Here is a 12444-nt window from a genome sequence, read left to right as displayed (position 1 = left end):
GCCGGGTGGGGCGGGCCCACTGCCGCCCCCGCTGAGGGCTGGTGCCGGGGTTGGGGTTCGGCGCTGCCGGGCGGAGCCAGCTGAGCTAGGCCGGAGCTGTCCTCTGCTGCACCTGCAAGAGGATAAGTGGCCGTCCTCTTGAGGCGCCGTCCCCGTTTCCGAAAGTTCTCACAAAAGACGGGGAGCGCTCGGGTGCCCCTGTAGCACTCCAGTGTGTCCACACGTGGTGGTTCGGTAGGTTTGGTTTCAAAGGGAGGAAAAATGACTAAAATGCAGCCTGCTCCCTTGAGATTTCCCACCCTAACGCATCCCGCTGCAGGCGTGCTCCTGGGGAGCGGGACAACGGGAGGAAACCAAGCGCTCCTCAGTGGTCTTCGTGTAGAATCGCTGCAGGAAAAGTGAGCGTGTGCCTCGAGTTCTAAAACCATCTCTGTTCTCAGGGCAGGGGAAGAAAAGTCTGTTTTCACAACCAGGCCAAAACTAGAACTTTCTCCTTTAACTTTGTTTTAATTAGAGCTGTCCTCTGCCCAAATGCTACTGCACGGCCCTTTCTGTGGGTACTCACTGGGGTGCTCAGGGGTCTCTCCCCCATATTGTCTCTCCTCTTCCTTGAGGAACTGACATCTCCTCTTGTTGCACACACTTTTGTTTAGAAGGACCTTTTTTTAGAACGCTTTCAAGGTGACAGCTATGCAAATCCACATTTTTATTTTAAGTATGTTATTTATACAAACTCTTCCGCCTTCAAAACCCGGTACAATTGCATACAATTATCTGTAAATGCTCGACTACACAACAGTGAAAGTTTATATTGGTGGGGCTCTCGTTTGTAAGCCTCTTAGAGATGAAAAGCATTAATTTGCCCTGAAGACCCAGCTCTTAAACCTACACAAACTACGGAAGATTACTGCCTGCAGGCTGCCTTATGTTAAATAGCACGTTTAAAATTAACATTGCTGCTACAATGGGAGCATTACGCCTCTTAAGTCTTCAGGGTGTGACAACCTACAGCCACACAGCAGCCTGCAGGTGTGTAGTACAGTGGTAAACATATGCAGCGCCAATAACGTTGTAAAATAAAAAGCTGAATGGCCATAACAGGCTCTCTTCTCCTTTGTTCTGTGTCATGTGCTGTGTTGTGCTGAGTAATGTCTGTCCCTCAGCGTAAGGTGGGTCTTCTTAAGAAAACAATTTACATTGATGTCATAACTCCATCTACCTCCCAGCTGAGCTGCCGTCAGCATCTTCAGTTGCATTTTGCAAAGTCTTCCATATAGGTTCGATATACTATGCCTCTTGCTTTCCATGCAGCAGAAGTAATACCAAGGCAGTTCTTTTAATACATCAGTGCAGTAGCCCAGTTTTACTCTTTCCTTCTTTCAACAGTGTTGGTTGGAAGAAAACATTCATCCATAGTTTGACATGTCAGTGCTACCATGAACACAACATTGCCACACTTGCAAATGTTTGGACCACTGCACTGTTCTTGTAGCCTCTGCACAGGTATCACCTAGGATGAGAGGTGATGGCCTCAAGATGTGCCAGGGGAGGTTCAGGAACAATTTCTTCTCAGAAAGTTTGGTGAGGCACTGGCACAGGTTGCCCAGGGAGGTGGTGTAGTCACCATCCCTGGAGGTGTTCAAGAACCGTGTGGATGTGGCACTGAGGGACATGGTCAGCAGGCATGGTGGGGATGGGCTGGTGGTTGGGCTACAGGATCTGAGAGATCAATTCCAACCTATTTTATGACTTCATCCTAGGGACACCTCCACTGAAAGCAGTACATTACTGAGTCCTGTCCCAAAATATTTTTATTGCATAACCAGTTATGTTCACCACTGTTGTGTGTAAAATTGGGCATAACTTATCCCTACCCTGAACAATGTGGAGATGATTGGATGACATAAAATTGGTGGTAAGAACATGATTGTCCATTTAGGAGATCAATGTTTAATTGTGATATAATTAAAGTCTCCTCAACTCTGTGCTTTCTCTGGCAGGTAATTGCTAGGGAATTTGGTGCACACTTTCCAGCACGGTATATTTGGTTCCTACTGGCACAAGTTTGCTGTCTTTACTCTCATTGATTGGTATTGTGGTGCCTGCATAGTTTAACTGACTTAAACAGGATCATTTGAGGAGTAATGGTGTCAAATAGCAAAAAGTATCAGGCCAGGCTTGTCTGCACACCTCTGTGAACCAGAACTTACAGCACATTTCTAAGAGAGTTGTGAGACACAGTCTGTAGCAGATCGGTGTGGTGGTTTTAGTCCATTGGGAACAGCAGCAACATCACCACTAGGTGTGTTTCATCCCCACAGTAACACTGTGGTTACAGCTGTGCTCCAGACCTCTTGGCAGCTCTCTGCCTGCCTTCCCATGCTGTTCTGCGCTAAACCTTCTTCATGTCCCCTACAGATGGCACTAGGATGTAACTTACTTCTGCTTAAAGGCCACCACATTCATTGCACAAGTCAGACTGCTCATCCAGCAAAGTGGCCCTTTTGTTTTATACCTGCTTCCTTCTCTCTTATTTGTATCCAGTCCCAGGCAAAAGTCTTAGCTCTCCTTGCCATTTGAGAGGTCCCGCTTGAGGCAGTAACATGTATTTACGGAGATACAAGGCAATGGCCAGGTGGGGTCACAGCAGAGTTGTCATGGTTTTATGATATTTTGTTAGCGGTATTCCACATCATAACATCATGTAGAGCACTGGGAGTTAAAGAGTTAACACTCCAGTTTCGTGGATTGTCAGTATTTCTGGGTACCTGGTTATCAGAAGAAAAGAAAAACTACATATCCCAAAAGACTTTCACTGTTCCAGTTCCATTTTCTGTTCAGAGGGATAAAACTCTTTGCAAGTCATGAGACATCCCTTTTCTTTGTACTGCTTGTCTCTGCAGTGTGTGCTCCCTAGCTGTCTCGCCCTTAGCAGTAGAGTAAGGCCTTTGGTTTTGGACACTCTCCCTCATTAATTTGGTTTATTAGCTTCAATTCCTATTAACTAGAGAGAATACCACAACAAGAGTCTTGAAACTAAAGCTCTGAAATGTTGCACAGAGATGGCAAGGGACAAAATCTAGTAACTCAGCTAAATTCAGCCATACCTGGAGGGACGTGGGAGTGTTTTGGTATTAAATACGAAGAAATAGGTGCATTTGCAGAGGGTGACTCATAGGATTGATTTTCAAGAATGTAACCAAAGTGCCATGGCCATAGATATGGATCAGCCTGTGTCATTCCTTTTGCCAACCAGTTTTCTCTCATTGACAAATTCAGACTGCAAGAAGCACTGTCATGTAGTCTGTTCAGCAATTTTATCATTTCCTTTGTTATGTAATTCCTTGTTACCACATAATAGGCACTTTGTGTTTATTCTTGATCCTATAGTTGTGTAATGTGATGTTAGGCAAATGCCAAGTGTTATTTTCACACCTTGCTGTCTCTGAGCTCTTGGCTGTAGCATTTTTCACCCCTCATCAGTCTCGCTGAAGAACTTCTGCCCTTATCCAGACCTTTTCTGTATTGTACAACTGTTTAGGGTAGCACATGGTATTGCTGAAAACAGCATTTTGAGATTTCCACTGGACTAACATGACTTTATTGGGCTGATTCTGATAGAGAAATGCTCCCAGTTGCTTATACTTGTAACAAACCAGAAAATCAAACAAATGCCCATCTTAATATGCAATGTCTTCCTGCAACTTCCCTTGCATACTCAAATTTTCTACCACATTAATCCAGAATGCAGAGTAAAGTTGATTAACATGCAGAATAATCTTGCAACAGCTAGCACAGTCCCTATCACCTTTCTTTCTCCTTTCTCCCCTTTAAGCCAAAGCCTCCCATCACCATGCTTTCAAAATAGCAGCCCATCATGAACCTCCTGCCAGCTTCTGGCAGTAGTTGGGTTGCCTTGGGGGCTGCCCACCTGTGTCAGCATTCCCACATTCCCACACCCTGGGATCTCAGAAAATGCGCTTTGTTGCAGACACCTTTTTAAAGACAGCTAAGTGTTCTGCAATAAAATCCCAAATAACATGTCATGTTTTGGCTCAAAAAGGAATTAGCTTGAATCTCCATTCTGTTGGAATTGCTAAAAATTGTGACATGTTTCTCTGTTAGAACCAGTTTTGCAGAGGTGCTGCATATCAGAGAAAATGTCAAAACTGCCATTTTTTCATCACACATACACAGTAATCAACATTAGCCTTTCTAGCAGACAGAAGCATACCAAGAGGAAAAGCTCTTCTGTGATATTTGCAAGGTGCAAGAGTTGTTCCTTGCTACAGAGTCACATCTCACAACTCTTAAGGCATGGTAAACTTAAATAGTGTCTGAGAGGGATGTGACTAGGAATTTTATCCACAGGGGTGGGCTTTTGCTGTCTCCCTCATGTCATGTAAATTGCTTTTCCCTTCTAGCTGTTCATGAGATCAGGCAATGCCGTTCTACCAGGAACAGAGCAGGTCTCCTCTTATTCATCAGCAGAAGGTAGCTCGTTTCTCTTTGCAGGTGCACACCATCGTTATCACTTTCAATGTTATAACTGCTTGAAGCAGCTCGGTGATCACTGGTCTGTTTTCATCCCTCCCCACCACATCCCCATAAATATTTAAACAAGTGAATATTCTATTTCTCAGGGCTTGCCTTATGCCAGAAGAATCAGAAAAAAAAGGGTCTGGAGAAGAGCAAGCAAGCCTTGTTTGAGGCACGTGAACTGTAATTTGACCTCCTCCCATGCAAAATTAATCTTCTCTACCTCTATGAAGAGCTATTTGAACATCAGAGCTGCAAACATGCAAATGGATGCTCTCTGCTGTCAGTTGGCCACTACTAGGAGCAATGCCTAAGGAAGATTTCTTCATTTATGAAGTAAAGGATGAAAGACTGAGAAAGACATGAGCACAGTGTTATGGCATTCAAGATTGGTAAAAACTATCTCTATTCTACAAGTAGATTTGTACAGCTATACCATATCTTTTGACAAAGCTGTTCTGGAAAAGCCTGCTGTTCTTTTCTTGATAGAGAAACAGAACGCCAAAATTGTATTTGATTAAATCTTGATTACACTCAATACACTATGCCTGTAGGCACTGCATAGGTTAGAAAGTGAATTTTTGTGTGTAAAGTTATGCTAAGTATCTCAGCTTCATCTGAATTAGGTAGCTAGACGTATGAAATATGAGTTAGGCATAGCTAGACATACTGAAGAAGAAGGATAGATCTGTCTTAGGAAGCTATACATAAATGTATTTATTTTTACTCTTGTTCTGGAAGAAAGTCGGACTTCTAGTCTTTTCTATGGGAAAACAGGCTTTCCTAGTAATATTTGATCCTAAAACATCCACTGAGAAATGTAATTGAGTGATAAATGGCTCCAACATTCCGGACACTCTGCTTTGCAATTTTGGAGGAAGCCTCACAGTTTGCTAAGTCTAACTTGCCTGCCATATTTCCCTAGGGTCTCCTTCTGCTGAAAATGTTGAATTATTAATGGTATACTAATACAGCCAATTTGTGTAATTCAAGCAATCCCCTACGCAGACAATAATTTACTCACAGGGTGACAGAATGACAGTTAACTGGCCAGTAATCACAGGATGGCTGAGGCTGGCAGGGCCCTCTGTGTCCCTCAGGTCCACTCTCTGCTCCAGCAGGGCCACCCAGAGCAGGGTGCCCAGGGCCACGTCCAGATGGCTGCTGGAGATCCCCAAAGAGGAGACCTCACACCTCTGGGCAGCCTGTGCCACTGCTCCATCACCCGCACAGCACAGGAGTGCTCCTGGCATTCAGAGGGAGCTCCTGTGCTCCAGTTTGCGCCCATGGCCCCCTGTCCTGGCACTGGGCACCCTGGCTCTGTCTTCTTTATACTGTCCCGTAAGATATTTTTACTCATTTATGAGATTATTAATGTATGAAGAAATGAGATGAGATTATTAGTGATGAAATTATGAATGCAAATCCATTTTAGTAGCAATACTTATAACCAGAGCTTCCCAGACTGGCAAAATTTTACGAGAGTGGCCCTTACCTCCAAGAGATAAGAACAATTTTGTTGTAGATTTTTATTACTGTGAAAACTGAACAATTGATTGGCTATTATTTATCTCATTTTACAGTGTTTGACAAATTCTGTAGGAAATCTGGAGAAGTTTTTTGAAAGGGTATGTAGGCAGCTGCTTCCCCACAGCTTGGTGGAAACCTGAGTTCAAGACCACCTTGCTGACAGAGGTTCAGACAAAAGTGCAGAATAAGATCAGATAATGGCAATACTGGGAGCTGGTTCTTCTTTCCCAAGAATAAGCAAACTTGGGCTGCTGAGGATAGTGCCACCGAGCAAGTTTTAATGCCCTGGTTAGTGACAATGGGAAGCTCCATGGGAAAACATGTTGGCTCCAATAGCCGATCCCTCTCACAACAGCTCTGCATCTACCAGATTAATGATTACAGTGGGTCTGGGCCATGCTGTGAGAGAATGTGAAATCTAACAGCTCCCCAAAAGCATGCCTACTTAAGAAGGAGCTGGGTGGGGATGCTATTGAAAGGGGTGTTTACTGGGTTGATTGTTAGACTGCTGGCCAAAGGCAAAGAGGAGAAAGACTCTAAAAAGCTTGAAATCAAAAGACAGAGGGCAGTTGTCAGCTGCTTTGAGATGCAGTCAATATTATCTCAAGCTGTATCACCAAGATAGGAAAAATCCAAGGCAGGTATATTAGCAGAATCAGCATCATGGTAGTCAGATCACTATTTGTGCTACTGTTAACAGAGGGTTTCATATGATACTGGATTGTACTTCCCTGTTTATTTCTTATTCTAATGGATAGCATATTTCATTCTATAAAGACTGCTTTCCAGGTGAATAATATTTGCATATTCCTAGTTCCTCATCCTTCCCCAGTTGTGTGCTATTCACGATAAATGAGCAATAGGGAAAGTTGGGTGATTTACTGTGGTAGGGTTGATAAGTGCATGCAAAGCAGGGACATCCAGCAGGCCGAAACAGTGTCTACAAATACAGTCTACAAATACATCTAGCAGATGTGGAGTATTAGAACATTTTTTCAAAAGCAGTTTAGATAGTAAGTACATTGCATGACCTCTAGTGGCATTAAGCCCAAGGCACTATTAAAGTCACACAACAATCTGATAGAAGTGGGAAAAAGCCATGCTTACAGAGGCACTACCGCATATACGGCAGTTTATTCTAATATGTCCTGCCTTACTGTCAGGCCTATGTCGGCCCAAATGTCTCACTGCCAGGATAAGGCTGAGAAAAGTTTTTAAATCAGCAGGAATTCCAAATACTCCGCAAACATCTTGCAGTGATACTTTTGTTGTCAACTGATTACACGTGGTTGTTGATCTTCCCATGTGCTTTCATGTAGAGAAATAAGGAACCAGCAACACCAGTGCAAGAAGGAATAACAGTGAACACTGGGAAGTAAAGCCTCCAGCACCTTTTTGCTGTGATTCAGGAAGTTAAGGAGGAGTACCATTTTTTTAACATTAGCAGAAGAATAATGTTCAATTTCCCTGTTTTTGTGCGTCCTATCCCCTTGAAGAAGAGAAGCGGTCATTACTGACTTCCCCTTTCAGGGTTCTAAGTCCCTATAGCAACAGAAGCTAAGAATGACTCAGTGCCTGAGTTATGGCAGCAGGGAGAAGTAGGACCATTGCTGTCAGAGGAAAGGTATTGGCACAAAGATATGGTGGAAAGGGAAGCAAACGTGGCAGAGAAAACAGTGAACGTGGCTGTGTGATTACGGAGCCACACTTTCACATAGTAGAGCCAGGAGATCCGCCTCCTCAGGTTAGTAGCTGGTGTGGCCTCAGCAGGACAGCAGGACACACTGGGACGGCCCAGACACATTCCATGGAGGTGCTGGGCTGGTTCCCATGGCTTCCCTCCTCAGCCATCGCGTTCTGCAGCCTCAGTCATGCTGAGCAGGCAGTCAGCAGTCACCAGCAGCCCCTCAGCAAAAGCTATCCCAGTGCTCTGCTGCAGTGGGGAGAGGTAAATGGGCACTTCGACTACTGCAGTTGCACCTTATGGAAGAGACATTTTATTTGCATTTGAGTTTGGCTGCACTCACATTCTGGGGTCTGAAGCCTTCCTCTTGAGCACTTCTTTTTCATTCATGAGAGCTGTCTGTTTTCTTGATGCTTTCTAATTATTTGCTTGTTGTTTTCTATAATTTGTTGCTTAGTCCTTTGGTGGGTAAATAGCTGTGAAATAGAGAGGAACTTGAAAGCAAATTTCTTTAAAAGGAAATCTTCTTAAATAGGTGATGTACGAAGTTGATCACAGAGCACTTTAATTAATCCAGAAAATTAACATTGTGTTCACCTTATCTTACAAAACTGTTCAAACTCTTTTCATATGCCTAAATAAGACTTTCAATGGATTTGTTTCAAGGTATGAGACAGGCTTATTTATTCAGCACATTAATCTCTATAAATCCTTCATAATTAACAAGTGACTATAATTTAGCCAACTGTTTGAAGCTCTGTTGTTATACCAAGCACCTCTTTAGTGTGTGTGAGATTTGCTGTTTTTCAGATGCAAGCTCTTTCAGGCATGGATGACTGTAGTTCTGTTTACGTATAGCACCTGTAACATACAGAATACTGCTAGAAACAATAAATGATAAACAGTTCTGCATAAAAAGCGTGATTCACCTAAAACAATTTTAGAAGGTCAGCTTTAGATAGCTGAAGTTTCGATGTCTAGATCTGCATTCTTCACTCTAGGCTTACTTCATAATCAACAACAAAAAAAAAACAAGCAGTTGAGACGGGTCAGATTAGCTACCCAAAAAAGTGCCTACCTGAGAATATAAATTGCCATTCCAACGTTTTTCTCTCTTGGCTTTATTATGAAGAGATTGCTTTGGCTGGCAAACTCAGAGTGACTTACCTATCTAACTAGAAGACCTAGGGCTAAGGAAAGCTGCCCACAGCACTAGTTTATATAGTAGGAGAGGACACCAGTAGGTACTGCAATATTCAAGAGAAAGGTGCTTTTAAACAGTTCACCTGTACTGAAAACATAAAACTTCTCAAAGATGCACAGCAGTAATGGATAAAAACAGAAATAATAGAACGTTTTGCTGGGGACATAGATCTTACTGAAATACATCTGAAATGGAGTGAAGTATGAGTCCCAAAGACAGCCATCCCTACTGGACTCTGGTTATTCTTTTCTTGATTTGGTCTTGTCCTGATGCCTCTCTCGCTTACAAATTTTTACAGAGGTCACTGCAGTTTGAATGACTTCAGAATGTGCAGAAAGAGAGAGACATAAATTCTGTAAAACAGCCCATATGTGAATGAGGAGAGCCCATCATTTACTTTAACTCAGATATCTTCTTTTTTCCCTTGTTCATCGGCCAGCTGTGCACCACCTTCTCATGGCATGACTGCGCTTTTCTTCTTTTGACCTTTAAGTCAAGATGTCAGCCTAAACTTTATGTGGGCTACACGGAGTGTGCATACCCCTGTATATACTCACAGAAATTGGGATTTCACCTTTGAATATTAAACTCTGTTTTTCTACCTATCTGAACTGAGAGGAAGTTCTCTCCATATCAGGTTAGTCTAATTTGCACCTGTCTCTGGTGAGTAAGTCCATTTTCCACAATAACATATATTTCATGACACCCCAGTTTTTCGCATTTTGACTATTTTAATGTATTAGTTTCTGTGCTGGACTTTTTGTTCCTTCAGTGCAAATTACATTATTTGAAAACTGGACTTAGTGCAACAAGCCTTCCTAATATGCAAGCAAGCTTTAGAGTTTTAGCTCTTCCAATTAATATTTATTTTTATATTTTTTTCCACCGGCTGTCTCTGCAGAATCCCTTGCTATTTTGTGCTATTGAAAGTATAGCTAATTTATTCCTTAGAGTCTTACAGTGACGTAGCAGTATTTCCAAAAACTGTCTGGAATGTTTATTACATATTCTACTGACAGATAGAAAGGGAAGAGAAGGCAAAAAAAAGATGTAATCCTTTATTTGTTGACTTTAACAGCAGGAGCTTTTTTATAGTTAACGCTTGAATATTAAAATGGTGCTGCTGAAGTTCTATAAAATCTTGACCTGATCCCCTACGACATGTAGGGATAGTTCAGAAATACATCTCCTGTGTAATTCCCTGAAGTAAGTGTAGGCAGAGTCCAGCACAGACATAGCCTTTGAGTATATTTTGCCAGGGTTTCACCATTGTTACAAATAAGCGATGTCTTTTACATTTTTGTTGGAGACCTCACTTTTCACCAGCCTCCCTGGGAACATCGGCCAGCCACTGTTCTCACCCACAAAGACAATGTGCATGGCAGGCTGGTACCATAGATAAAGCCAGCCCATAAAATTAACTGCTTGGACCTGGAAGAACATCAATAGGCTGTGCAACAATGTAAAATAAGACTTCAGATAAACAAATTTTGATGAATTATGCAGCAAATAAACACGTTGCTACCTCCAACCAGTTGCTATTGGTGGTCTGCCACACCAGAATTATGAGTAGAGTGTGTACGCCAGGTTTCAGCCATCCCTCTCTGCACAAATAGAACCTCTGTCCTGCAGTTAAAAAGTTACCTAGGTACTAAAAAGGATAACGTCATAGAATTGTGGTATAGTCCAGGTTGCAACGGATCACAAAAGAACCCCAGGCCCAATTTTTTGTGGGAAAAGGAAGCCGAGGCGTGATTGTCAAGCACCCTGTCCAATCACATCTTAGAAAACCTCCAGTGATGGGGACTCTGCCACATCCAGAGGAAGTTTAATAGTTGTCATTGTAAAAAAAAATAAAATCAATATTGAAATTATATTGAGGAGAAGCCTCTCTCAGTGCAACTGGTACCCATTGCCCCTTGTCTTCTCCATGTAGCTCCTTATGAAGAGAGAGCCTCCATCCAACTTCTCCAAGCTGAAAGAGAAGAAGATATCAAGTGATTAAAGCAAGCAACCTTTACTCAGTGTATTTCCGGCCTTCCTCTTCCATATTAGGACTGCAGCAGAGTGAAACTTCCCAGAAGCCCACTTGGGGAACAGCACTCTGCAGAGTACCCCTAACATTAAGTGTTAGCGACAAGGGTAAAAGGTAAAGTAATTGGAGATGGATGTTGGCTAGTGTTCCTGTTGGTTTTAACTAGGATGCAAAGGGAACGGGAGTGCCTAGAGGAAAAAAAGTTCCATAAACTGCAGCTTAAGGAAGAAAGTAAGTGCTGCTGGACTATGCTTCAGTAGCTGTTAAAGCTCATCTTTGTTTTAAACATTTGGCATGTGCATACATGCCTCACTGAATCAGCACTGTAACTTGTTATCTGAATTGCTGTCCAATTAAATATAAGCCACAAAAATACTCTCCATAAATTTTATTGTCATTACATTGCATCTGCATCTAACATCAAACTGGAGAGTCCTGCCTGCCCTAGCTCAGTGCTCAGGTGGAACACAAGCTTCTCTGGCAAAGTGTATGTTAGGTAACACTCAGGTTGTGGCAGCTCTCTTCCTATCACAAAAGAGGATCTAGGATCTAGGTTCTAGGCTCTTGTGTAAGATCTATGAAACTATAATTGCAAAATATGAATGTACTTTACAGCTGAAAACTTAATTTGCTGCTGAAAACTTAATTTGTTTGAGTAAGTGCAGTCAGAACATTAGCAGCCCTTAGATAAACTGCAACCCCTTTCAGCTGCAGACTTTCTGTCACAGAGACAGCTTGCAGCAAAATTCAGGATAATGTGGGTTTTGTGTCATATGTTATGCTGTCCTAACACCAGGATACATGCTTCAAATGTACTGGATAATTTAAATTATGGTCTACTTTCAAATATTTCTTTCATTCAATTGGCCATCAGTATTTAATTTATGCCTTTTTGAAATTTTTGGCTGTTCAGATCTTCAGTAAAAAAACTTCAGAAAGGACTTGTAGTTCTGTGAATGCTTTTAAGAGGAACGTTAAATAGTTTACTCCCTGTCTGCACAGAACTCCACTCATCTTTGTCCCAGACACCAACAATAGAAAAATGGTTGTGGATATGGTATAAGCTCTTACCAGGAAATTAATTTAGGTTGGGAACACCAAGAAGGTTTTTTGGTACAAAAAAGTTTTGCAAATATGATCTGTTCAGTTTTCCCGTTTGTGCTTTTCCTTGTTGCAGTGTATCGGTTCACAGTAACGTGTGACACAGCTGCACTGGCCTGTTGCTCTTGATTCCTAACCCCAGCATTAGAGCTGTATGTCATGGTTACCAGAGTCTGTGCTGGAGACAGCTACAGAAAGGACATACCCTTGTTGTCCAATGGCGTTGTTCTTGAACGAAGCTGCTAATGGCCAGGCTTGAATTCTATATGCAAGGAGATGCTGGAAAAAATATGCTTTTCAAGCATATTGCTTGAAAAAACAGGTGAAAGCCCAAAGTCAGCAGTAACAATA

The 12444-nt window shown here is 42.3% G+C and overlaps 1 protein-coding gene across 1 annotated transcript in view; it reads right to left on the bottom strand.

Annotated features, from left to right (window-relative positions):
• The window catches only part of SLC9A7 (solute carrier family 9 member A7), a 69981-nt gene extending 68932 nt beyond the window's left edge, over positions 1-1049 (bottom strand). The window contains 1 exon segment of the mRNA XM_021412030.1: positions 1-1049. Within this exon segment, the coding sequence (XP_021267705.1) occupies positions 1-428 (428 nt within the window). The 5' untranslated portion in view covers positions 429-1049.

The sequence above is a fragment of the Numida meleagris genome, chromosome 1 (genome assembly GCF_002078875.1).
Source record: "Numida meleagris isolate 19003 breed g44 Domestic line chromosome 1, NumMel1.0, whole genome shotgun sequence".
NCBI classification, from domain to species: domain Eukaryota; kingdom Metazoa; phylum Chordata; class Aves; order Galliformes; family Numididae; genus Numida; species Numida meleagris.
This window is presented reverse-complemented; position numbering and strand designations above follow the sequence as displayed.